The following is a 12,890-nucleotide window of genomic DNA, read 5'->3' on the forward strand; positions in this document are numbered from 1 at the left end:
ATCAGAATCTTTATTATTCAAATTGTTTCCTGACAAATGTTGATCATCATTAGCAGTGGATAATAAATAATGAGTAAAAATAGAAATGGGTTATAAGGTCACGTAAACAACTAAGCGAAAATTGATAAAATTTGTTTCGACCTTTTATTTACATTTAAGGTTATTGAAATCATCATCATCATCATCATCATCACTGCTATTACAGTTTTCTGAAGATACCATTGTACTTCCAACGAAAAAAACATCCTTTCAAATTTTGCAAGATTTCTCGCTAACGTCTTTGATAACAAACAAACAAACAAAAAAACAAAAAAACAAACAAAAAACAAAAACAAAACCAGAGCATCTCGCTCATTTCTGCAAAGTATCATGCCGCAAACGCTACTGCACCATTGCTTGAAAGTTACAGTCAACACGGCCATTGGGTCCATTTCTCGAATATCCAAATTTAATTTTCTTAACTGACGGTCAAAATGAGTGTAGGCTACAAGCGGAAATGACGGGTGGACAAACGAAGCGTAGCCAGACACAAGATGGCGCTGTCATAAAAGCAAGGCTAGAGGAAACAATAATGCATATTTCATGAACGTGGCTCGCAGTTTAAAATTTTTAAAAAAATCCTTCTGTTTTAAAACAATGATTTAGGATAGAAACAGGAAAAGCAGGACACAGTTATTAGTGGCCTCGTGTGCGGAACTCATTTTTTTTTCAATAAACATGCACGAACGCAAGCGCGCGCGCGCACACACACACACTAGGCCTCTGCTGGAAAGTGGGAGGAACTAAATTCCACACAGCATGATTTATATAAACTGTAGGTTTCACGCGCGGTCCATCATCTACTTAAAAGATCCACGTCCCATTCCAGTCATACCTGACCACCCAGACTCTCAGTGCATCCGTCCACCCACAGAAACGGCAAGCGAGGCATTCTTCTTCCTCTTCTACACCTACAGGAGTTAAAAGTGATGACCGGATGTAACGGTGAGTACGCATGCGCATTACCTATGACAAATGCATCCACGCACCCTAGACACACTTGCTACACACTTGCTTCAATATCAAACTATTCGGCTCCAAGCACCTTAAAATCGCATCTAACCCCGAACTTTCCTCCCCACCAACGCCTCCTGCTCGCTGTCGGGGGTTCCACTCTACCTCGTGACTGCTCGTCCTTAGAGCTCTACACTAATGTCAATCTTCAAGCTTGGGCGAGTTGCAACATGTTCTCCAGCCTGCCTCTGCCTGCCTTTTCCATGAGGGACCCACGGCCGGAGCTCCGATGGAGGATCCACTAGTATAAAACTTGACCCCTCTAGACGAAACTGAACCCGTGTCTACACACCTCAACGCTTTTGTGCCCCCTTTAAATCTCGGAGCTGAAAAGACACATCCCCAATGCCCCTAGCTCCAACAAACTCAAATTTTTTTGGTAACATCTGGAATACTCGAAGCTTCTATGGGACAAACCATCACCACACACATAGAGGATTCAAACTCCAGCACGACTCCTCCAGCTCTTCTTCCTTTTTTTTTTTTTTAAGGCGTGACTAGTTTTCAGTCTGTTTTCTCGCTTAGCGAACAATCAAAGGCGGCGGCAAAACATGGCATTAAAAGATACTTGCGTTTGATGGATGCGCACGTTCTCTGAACCCAAGGAAGGGGGAGAGTGTGTGAGGGAGGGGGAACAGGGAAGAGGCCAGGAAAAACTAAAAAAGAAAAAAAATTGAGAGGTAAACCCCGACGACAGGAATGTCGATGATAAAAACAGCGTTTCCCGAGCCATATACTCATCGCCACCCTATGTTGCCGGGTGCACCTTTTGATTAATGAACTCTTGTCATAAAACCGTCTGACGGTTCTTTTTCTTTCTCGTTAATTTTTGTTTTGTTTTTTCTCTTTCGTTTCCTCGCCTCACTCAATCCCTCTTTATAGCTCCGAGCTCTTTGTCCACTTTGTTCAACATGTCTCGTAGACCGACGTTGCAATATATCCTCACTGTTGATACAAACGAACTGAACCTTTCCCGTCAGGCCACTTCTGTCTATTGGTTTGTTATGTCTCAGCGCGTGAGCGCGTGTTCAGAGAACAGAGAACATGGCTGCGAGGAAAATGGTCATTTCTGCTACTAAAAAGTTAGATACTTTGGTAGAGTTAGTGTCCATTCGTAGTATTATCCCGTAGCCATGGGTACGCCCGTTATGTTTTATTACACCACTATCCAGTTTGGAGGCAGTCATACTGGGCATGCGCAGAAAATTAGTCTCAGTCTGAATGTGCAACAGATCAGTCGTACTTTTTTTTTTAGTTTGTTCAGCATTTAATTAGCTTGTAGTCGTTTAATAATTGGAAGACGACTGCAATACCCTTCACCCACAAAAAATTGCCGATTAAAATAAAATGTTTACACAAATATAATGTTCACAAACATTTTCACGATCTGAGGCTCATATTTCGCGAATAACTCCATACACCTCGTATTGCTGGCATTCCCTTATTCAAACAGATACCTGTTGCAACAGTTAGTCTCGTTACCCGCCCACCCGCGCGCAGTCTCATTACCACTTTCAAGATCAATACTGATCAATGCCAGAAACCTTTTTCTTTCATTTTCAACTGCGTTTGAGAAACTTCGGTGTTTACATTACTCAACCGGAAGTTGCGTACTGTCAACAAACAAATCAAAACTCACTACAATTTTTTTTTAACAAATTCATATAATACCGAAACTGGATACTGCATGTATACCTGTCGCTACTACACGACACTGTTAAGAAATATTTACAATTTTATTGTTTTTTAAAACAGTTTCCGGTTAGTTGTACCCCAGCTGTTACAGCACAGACCTATTAAGAGTGGCATGTTGAATTAAAAAAAACCCACTAGAGGTGGTATCAGTTGATGGTGCACACAGATCGGATTGCAACACAAAAACCGACAAGAACAGAAATAGCGAGATTATGCAGGTGAGGCCCACAGGTAATAGTAGACGACTTGGAAATAGTAAAAGTCAAGGGATCCGGTTTTCCTCTGATGCTAAGCGCATATTGGTTGGCTCACTTTTCTTCACCCGTGATGTTTGACAAACTGGGGATACAATTATTTCAGGTGTTAAAAATAGACATTGAAGTGCGCATGCGAACTAAGACTGATACGATGCATGGCCTCCTTCAAACTCGATACTGGTGAGTCAAGAATTTTTTTTTTAAAGGAATCTCTATTTTCATGTAGGAGGAGTCGGTACAGACATCGCCAGCTGTATCTATCTGCCTGTGCTGACGTGTCCTGCCAGTGACTGAAATTCGCGAGCAAATTATTCTCACGTGAAGAGAAACGGTTTCGTGCGCGTACAGCTCACGCCCTTGGCATGGACATTCCCACAAGTCAAGGACTCGAACCTCCTTCCAGCATGCCTGTGCAATCGTCCTCCTCTACTGTATCAACAGCCGTGGGAGTCTTGGGCTTTATGCTGCCAGCGACGATGTGCAGAAGTGACATGCGCATTCACGTCGTGTTCTGCCTCGTTACCGTTAAGATTCCAGACTAATAATTCCCAGCAGCGTGAACCTCGTCACCGTGCCATGATGGAAAGAAAGGCAGGTCATGCGGTCGAACCTTTAAGTTCAGTTGTTTAGTTACATTAGGGACTTCAGACAGACGAAGTTTCCATGCGCTAATTTTTATAACGAGACCTTAGCGAGTGAACTTCCGGTTTCGCCAAACCAACACAAAGACGAAACGCGGAGGATCTGAAATCTTCTGTGGGGGTAGAATTGTTCTCTGTTTACTGGCTCCAGCATGGGATTGACGACGATGACATCCCAAAGAATTGAATGAATACATACGCATAAAAAATAATGGTAAGTATACTGTTGACATTAGGAATTTCTGCGCCAGCAATTAGTTAATGTGTTTCCGGATGTTGGGTTTCGTTCTTACAACTATGCAAGAGGCTAAACTTTGATGAGGCTAAGCTTTAGTCTCATCAGACTGCCTGAAATCCAGTTTATGTTCGCACTGAAACCTCTGAGAAGTTAGTCGGGAACTGATGTTGGTGATGTTACACTTCGAAGTACATTACAAGTATCTTCTTATATCTCACAGTTAGAAAATTAAAACTGAAGTAGAAAAGTCTCTTTTTCGTACTTCAGCGCTCCTTATCGATGCATTAACCCAAATAACCTAAGAGAAGCTAGAAAAAAATCTGCATTTATGACTATATCCTTCTTACATAAAAGCACCTATTATGATGAACAAGGGCTCAACAGGAAATCTCTGGAAAACCATTAGAAGTCAAGCAGGCAGCTAGGTCTGTAGATCGCGAATGTGAACCTATTAGTTTCTCAGCCATTGTATTCTGTGAGGTCGGTTTTAAAACCTTTGTTTCTTATCAAGTGGTGCCATAAATGTACATTCAGCAGCGAAACAAAGATGCATGTCGACTCAAGTTATAACGGTAGTCCCATCGAAGCCATAATAAGTATATTGAGATTGCTTCTTTTGATGAATGCTGCCATAGCAACAGGAACAAAAGCAGGCTATCAAAAGCTTTGTCGTCTTTTCTCAAACGCAGTTTAAAGTGAAATAAAAAGGTCTGTGGAAGTGACCGGTATCGATCTCGAAAGTAGTAATGGTTCTAGAGTACAGGACGAGCTCGCACACGCATGCGCGCAGGGGGGTAGTAAGACCGGGTGCTGACATTCCTGACTAAAGCCTTGCATAACTGATATTCCGACTAGTAGATTACATTTCCAACACCTATATCAGGGATTGTTTTTTTCCTGATGACCTCATGGTGTGGCAGAAACAACAAAAGCTCTAAAGAGTCAACAACGCTCTTTGTCTCACTCCGCAGAATCAGGTCTCATCCTGCAACAATTATATAAACTTAATATGAACTTATCTCAAGACAAAGAAGGAAAAAAAGAAGAAAAAAATCTTGAGAATTAAGTAAACGACGACGACGATGATGATTAGAGAAGAAGGAGGAGAAGAATGAAGAAAGATGAACAAGAAAAACGTGGCAGAGGTTTGAAAGAAATGTAAGTAAAGAACAGCCTGAAAGTAATTATACACCTGTACGCAGCACCAGCTTGTGTGTGCTGGAATTGCAGGTGTATGGTGCTGTGTGAAGACAGGTAAAGAAGACTCGCGTATGCGCGAAAGGTAAGCAACCGGACAAAAAAGGGATGGGGGCGAAAAACCTCCGGCAAGCTCGTTTACTGACTTTGCTATTAATTCTTTTGTCCAGATGACAAGGCTCAATCATTCGTCTCCGATTTCCGAGACTGTTTGAAAGGCTGATTAGCTTTTATTTGCAAGAGGGGAGGAAAAACAAAACAAAACAAAACAACGGGCATGTCATATACAGGTCCTTCCGTCTGTACTTTTGATAGCCTACTGTCTAAATTTAGCAACACTCCTTCACTGTCTCTATCCAACATATCCCGAGGGTTTCTCAGTAAACTTATGCGAGTACAACAAGATGTAATGGCTAATATTTGTCAGCTAGTCTTTCAATGGTTTAAAACATTCCCCTTTATAACTAAACTACACTGCTTTTAAAACCGATGAACCAAAAAAATTCAAAATTTTTTTTTCTCTGCAGCCACACAAAGGATTCCTTGAAAAAAACTGAACGTCCAGAGGTCCAGCCAAATGCCGAAAAATATTTTAAAAAACATTTTCAAGTGTACTAGTGATAAAATTTATAAACGTAACAATCAACTATAGTTGTGTAATTATTCTTTAAAATACAAAATAATTTAAAATAAGTATATGATAATACTACTTTAAGAATGTTGTGTTATAAATAATTAACAAATAAACATAATAAATAAACATAATATATAATATAGTAAGTGTAAGTACATAATAACCGAAAGATAAAATGATCCAAACAATTGTTCCAGGGGAAAAAGAACTCTCGCTTTAAAACTTCAACCACGGATTTTTTTTTTTTTTTTTTTTAGTTCGGCTAAGTGATTTGACTCTTTAATTATTAATGCAGACATCAGAAAAAGCCTGTACTCACTCAACAGTCTAAAATCATTAACGACAGAAGCACTTGCAGATTGCCATGACACCTTGCAAAGCAATTTCTTCGGAATAATAGTCAGTCAAACTGTTTTAACAGATCTTTGAATGAAATGAAATCCACTGAAAATAAGCGTTTCTTGCAACACACACACACACAAACAAATGATACTGGAAACACATACAACTGAAGAACACTCCAAAAATGAAAAAAATATAAAAGGATAATGAAACAGACAAGGTTGGACAATGGAATCCATTTCCCTGTTGACCTTCCCCGATGAGTTTTTGGAGACCCTGATGTTGGTTCTAATCGAGTTAAGTGAGGCAGAAATCACAGCATCTGTTCTCCGCTGACTGCTCTGTCCTTTCTCCTCCAACTCGAGGCTTGCGGATCTCATCCACGTGGCCAGCCAGCCAGCCCGCCATTTCTCGCGTTTTCTCGAGAAAGACTCGCTCCGTTCTTGCCCTGTCTTGACTTGGTAAGTGTCGATCAATGTTCCATACTTTGTATGACATTGGATGAGAGATGGAGGTATGAGGTGGAAGGGGACGGCAAGACAGCGAGTGTCTAGTGACTACCCCAAGTTTCAGCACACCCCCATTGCAGTATTTTAGACCGTTTGTTCAGTGCCTTTCATCGCTCGTTCTTACCTTGTGTGTCGTCCGGGCAGGCAGTGCCGTGTGCCCCTTCACGACCTTAGGATAGTCCTGCTCGCACACCAGGCTGCCGTTGACCAACCCGAAGCGGTCCCCGGGCACAAGGGGGCTCCGGCACGTGACGCACGTGAAGCACTTGACGTGGTACACATGCGATTGCGCGCGCATCACCATCTCGTTGGCGGGGATGTTCTGACCGCAGGCCATGCACGACCCAACCGCGCCGAACAGTCTGAAACAGACAGAACCGTCGAGGGCAAAGGTCAACAAAAGGTCGAAGGATGGGCGCAAGACGATCAATATGTAAGCGACCTCTCTCTCTTCCCCAAACAATAAAGCCATAACCTAATTAACAGTAATAAATAAGTTACACGAATCGGACAAATAAACACACATTAAGTAGTCAAAGACAAGTTTTAAAAGCATCAAGAATGTCTGCAATCCACATTCCGTAAGGAGCCTCCTTGATTTGGCATCCATCGCCAAATATGTGTTTGTGTTTAATAAATATTACGGTGTGGGTCATAATATTATGTACATACAATGATAACAGTCACACAGAACGATACATGTGGAGTTTAGAGAACCCATCGACCAGCATAGTAAGGAAGTTTGCCACATGTCAAATTTTTAAAACCCGAAAAAAAGGATGTGGTTAAAGTATTCTCCTACCTGCAAAAATTCAAAATTTAATTTCACTTAACGATTTTTCGAGGGAATCGCATGACTCGCTCCAAAAGAAAATTGCCCTCGGGAAAAATAAGCCAGGAACTTAATCGCCAAACGGAAATTTTGCCTAAGCCATCGAGCTAAAAGTCTGTGTCGCGTGAATTAGACAGCAAACAGACAAAACTTTTAATTTTCCAAACCCCTCCATCCAGTCACCACCACTCGCACGACTCCTCCCTGCCGATGCCTTCAAACTCACATCTCTTTCTTCCTTTTTCTTATGCACTCCTTCTCTCTTTGACCATCTTCATCTTTCCCACACATGCACGCTGTCACAGAGAGAGTACTAAATGCTTTCGTGTGTGTCCTGAGTGTGGGCGTGCATGTATTTCGGATTTCCTCGAGCTGTTGCCCCCCCGACAGACAACAATAGTGAACAGTTTCTAACAGTTAAACGGCTCAATTGATGAATCATGTGTATCCACAAACTGCACGATTAACCCCTTGCTCGAGTACACACGAGTCGGGTATACACCTACCCGACAGTCTACCACGCCGTTTTCAGCAACAGCGAAATATAACAATTCACCTGTTGTCAGGGAGATGTTTTATTAATAGAAATATTCAAAGTCTTTCTCCAACCGTTCACGATCCTTTAACTAACAGACCTTTATCTTTTCTCCATCAGTGGGCGCACCAACCTCCGCACGTCTGATTGTTTATCTTAAGACTGGATACGCAATAGAATGTCATTTTGGGGAATGTGCTGCAATGGCCGGGGTACTTGGAGTGGTGCAGTGGGCCCGCCTGTGTCAGAAACAATCATCGAAGGGAAAAGCTAGGAAAGAAGGTAAAAATGTTCCACGTGTGACGCTCGCTCTATTGATTCAGCTGGTGGTTCCTTCCTCGCCGCTTTGTGTTTGCACAAGTGCTTCTTGTCAAACGGACCCTCGCTTCAAAAGATATTGCAACTCATTTTTTCTCCTGCCTTGAATAATTAAGACGCTCATTAAATGAAAGATCTGGAATAGAAGGAAACAGCGAGCATGAGAGAGAGAGAGGATAGAAAGAAAGAGTCAAGTGAGCCGTGGATGCAGTTATAACTGTTCAGATTCGACTGCTGTGCTTCCTTCGCCTTTTATTTTAGACATGCTCAACTATAAAATGAAAGAGCGAAAAACCCAGTGTCATAACAAGCACGGCAATCTTCTTGGAGCAAGAAAGTGAAAATGTAATTTTCTATGAAAAAATAAAATACAAGCATAGGTCAGAAGTCTTGTTCACTGACAGCTCGAAAGTCCATCGAGGGAGTCGCAAGAACCTAGTGGTCATCGCACAAAACATCGCACGAGAGCTGGCAGCTCGAGGTTGGCACCGGGTCACTGCCTGGAGCCCCTACCTCATGCCCCTTAAAAAACAAACGTGTGCGTGACCGTGCGTAACTGCAGGCCTGTATAAGCACGTGTGCTTAAAAGGCTGCCACTGATCGGAAATCAATCACAAATTTAAAATACACGGTTCCGGCTGTAGACAGAAGGGCTGTGAGGCAAAAACAGGTGGCGCCCCCTTCAAGCACAAACCGTTTCTCTTTGCGCTCTGCCCCGCCGCCAAAGATGGAGGATCGGACAAGCTTACAAGAGATTAAGAAAAGGAAGCTCCTTTTGTTGTGCGGCTCTCGCTGTAACTGAGACAGGTCAGAAAGGGCAAACGGTCTGGCCATCTGTCTCCAGCGCCTGTAGAACTTCATCCTCCACGCGCAAGCTACAAACTGGCACCATCCCATCAACGGCAGACACTCTCAGCCCGTCTCGAGAGCGATTAACGTCCAGAAAAGATGCGAGTTCCCAAACGGAGACGTTCTTAAAATGATAGGTTTCATCACACTCGACCAGACGAGCGCAACGAGCGGAAGCGGAAGGAGCCCCTCCCGACCTTTTATGCGGCGTCTGTAATGAGGCGTGGCATATTCCACGCGGACAATGGAAGGACCGGGGTCTAGTTCTCCGCAGCGTAGGGTAGAGGGGTGAACTACCCAAGGGTGGCACGGTGGCAGCCCTTAGTACTCAATACAAACCGCTAGAGGGCGGGCGAGGGCGTAACATGATCATTCCTAGGTTTTGCAGATCGTCTGGATTATACGAGTTCAGTTTGCATTGCTCGAATTCTAACTTTGGTATTTCAGAAAAAAGACTTCGAAGTATTTTTCATACATTCTTAGACCTCATCCTTATAAAAACATTTCAAAATATTTTCTGTTATTATTAATTTTTTGAGTCACTTTGTAATTGACCTCCTTATAATAGATAATCTATTAAATGGTGACTGTATTGACTAAAATTTTTTTTTCTCTTATTCCGATTTAAAAAGGAAATGTCTGTCTTGGAATCCTTTATCATTTTTACTCAGCATTATATTGTTTCTGATTTTTGTTTAAACCGTCACGCCAGTTTTCTCTCCTGAAACTAGAGGACTGAGCAGACTGGACAAGTCTCGCCATTACTCGTTCTGTTCTTCATGCGTTTAATTTTGTACCGAGACTATCGAGGCCAGTTACGTGGAAACCCTTGACGAACACTGTTCGACACAAGTTTATCTTTATTAGCTGCCAGCACGAAAGTAACAGCGTGAAAATGGCTGCCAAACATAGAGCTGTGATTAGGGTGGCGCCTGAATATCGAGTAATAAAGTCACTAATGCTATTAAGCACGATGGTGTACTCCCGCCAGACCAAAGTCCCACTCCAGTAAAGAATGCACTTAGTCTGTAAGTAGAGATTTCGGTTTTTCTCACTCCCCCTCCGACTTCTCTTCCCCCTCCTCTCTGTCGATCCCGCAGCCATGTTCCCCATCCCCATCCCCCAGAAGTTTCTCTTTCTCCAACAAACCACTTTCATGCGGATTTCCGCAGGACTGCTTCACACGTTCTCTCTTTCCTCCTACCATCCCTCCCCAAACTCCTCCCCCAGCCTCTCTTCCCACCATAATTTGCCCTGACACTTTAGCCATAAAGCGGCCTGTCTCGTAGTCTGGCGACAGCGACAGCAATAACTACATCAACATAAGCGACGCCGACGATGGCAGCAGGTAGCGGCCGAGAGGGGGAGAGAGAGAGAGAGCCGACCATGAATAATTGATCGGTCAAAAATGATAACAGTGTCCGCGCCGCTTCGCCGATTGATCGCGCATGGGGTGGCGTGGCGAAACACTTTATGAGAAATTATTGCCGCCATGCTTCCCGGGACGCTGGCGAGGGCTGGCGAGTGTCGCTTCCACTGGGACGACAGCCGAAACGTTCCGTCAACGGTTGCCGCTACAGTCCCCAGAGTCCTGGATAGGTGCAGTCACTTTGAGATGAACACATACAAACACACAGAACTGGAATTACATCAGCCCACCGTAGCTATTATTCACATTAAGTCGAGGTTGGCTCGTCCGAACCTGCCTCCCCTCTGTCCACCCAACCAAAAAGACAACAGGAGAGATTCGAATTTTTTCTTACTCAAGTCGTGGTCTAGTCACAGTAAGCCACTCACAGTTCCTTATCTTCACCGCCACTGAGTTTTTTTTTTTTCCTTGCTGAACATCTTTGCAGAATGTCTTTTATGTAGGGATATTTAGAACAGACAATAGACCCCATCATTCCTGGCATTGTTTTTTTAAACGAATAAAGAAAAACAATAAAAGACTTCATAAATATATGTTCTTGACATGGCGAAAGCCCTCTGAACCATCTCGATGATCTCAATATCTGTGGGGCAAGAAAGATAGTCAAGGATTTTTACTGAAGTCCAACAATAAGGTTTCTCCTAGAGGGCAACAGGACAGGCAACAGGTGTCAGGGTTTGATGGTCTTTGTCGCGATGTCTAGGTCGGGTGGGGGAGCTAGGAGAGGTTGAGAAATGTAGTAAATAATAACATGATGTTATAAAGGATCTTTTAGTCTGTCTCTTAATGGCAGAAACGGGTAGTGTAGTAGTTACAGCGACAATGCTCAAACACATACACTCGCTGCTTCAATATCCCTGTGACCTTTTGCACCCAACCCCCTGCAGATCCCACCTGATAGGAAACGGTACCTGGCTCTTTATAGGTTGGGAAGACATGGCAGGGAGGAAAAGGAGACGGGCAATGCCCTCACACAAAGCTGGCCACAAACGGTGGGAGTCATTAACACCCTCCTTTTCACTACGACCATAAAGTCTCGGGAATGGCCTCCCCTTTTGTTTGAATTTAAATTTAACAGGAAACTTCCTTTGTGCTATTCTCTCAGCTGTCAGTATTAATAATTTCTTGTCAAAATGAACTCTGCTATCCCTGTGATGTAATTATGATGGAGGAAGAACTGTGTGTGTGGGTGGTAGAACAAATAAGAGAGGCAGACGGTGTTAACGACCCAAAACAATAACAAAACCCGAAACGCACGCGCCAGCGCCATGTTGACGCCTAATGTAACAAACGTGATGCAGTGTGGAGCGACAGAGCGGCTCAAGAGTTGGGCAACTATCGTCTGCTCCGTTGCCACATCATGTCCAACCTTTCACAATCTCGTAGGTTTACGATTGCCGCCTCCTCACTCCTACAGTTAACTCCCCCACTGCATTTATTTTATGACATTTCCTTGCCATGGCTTCTGTTTACTGTGCCCCGCTTGATGTGCATCCTCTTATGCTGTATATGTATAATGTATGTGTTAATCTTTCTGATGCAAGACATTAATATCTGGGTATGAACTAAATAAATCACTGAAGAATTGTGAGATTGCTATTTTGTTATGGGCGGTGCTAGATAATGTCTAAAGAATAGCACTGACAAAGAAATATGAAGAGTAAGGGAAAAAAAAAGCTCATCACATTAGCAAGAACATGCAAAAGACAAGAAAGAAAAAAAAAACTCGGTGAAAACAAGGCTATAAAAACAACACTCTCCCTATCATGGTAGTTATCAACAAAACATCCGTCTTTATTAATGCCGCCACCCCGCCAGTTTGTTTTCCGTTTCCAACATTTATTGCAAAATATCAGTTGACTCCACGTGAGGGCTGGCAGCTTTTGTTTGTGTTATATGTAAATGAAGATGACAACCAGGCTGCACTCCATCGCCACTGACAAGCGGCGTGCGTTTGCCGCTCTACCGCGCGGCGTCTGTCAAAGAATCCACACAGCGAAGCGGCAAGCGGTGACCGGCGGCAGGGGTAAAGGTCGACTCGTACATGCACGTGTGTGTGGTTGGATGCCACGGGATATTTACTATCGAAACCCCACAGCAAACCAGCTGGTAAAATTCAGTGTGACACGCGCACGACTAAATAGGAACCCACCCGTGCTTTGTTTTACGTGACCTACCCCGACCTCCCCAACAAGGTGCCGGCAGTTGGGTGACGGATGAGGGCGACATGGACAAAAGGGGGACGAGAAACAACACTCTTGGCTCTGCTGATTGAATGGAGGTGGCATCATGCTTAATGGTGGACATTTAGAAACAAAAACAACGCATGAAATCACAATAACAATAAACACGTAAACATTT

At 43.4% G+C, this 12,890-nt stretch overlaps 1 protein-coding gene across 2 annotated transcripts in view; it reads right to left on the reverse strand.

Moving 5' to 3' along the window:
• LOC112575396 (LIM domain transcription factor LMO4-A-like) overlaps positions 1–12,890 on the reverse strand; it is a 60,197-nt gene that overhangs the window by 3,678 nt on the left and 43,629 nt on the right. For both annotated transcript variants that reach the window (XM_025257249.1, XM_025257248.1), the window contains exon 3: positions 6,691–6,928. In XM_025257249.1, the coding sequence (XP_025113034.1) occupies positions 6,691–6,928 (238 nt within the window). The remainder of the gene's footprint in view (positions 1–6,690; positions 6,929–12,890) is intronic.

This window comes from Pomacea canaliculata, linkage group LG11 (assembly GCF_003073045.1).
Source record: "Pomacea canaliculata isolate SZHN2017 linkage group LG11, ASM307304v1, whole genome shotgun sequence".
In the NCBI taxonomy this organism is placed as follows: Eukaryota; Metazoa; Mollusca; class Gastropoda; order Architaenioglossa; family Ampullariidae; genus Pomacea; species Pomacea canaliculata.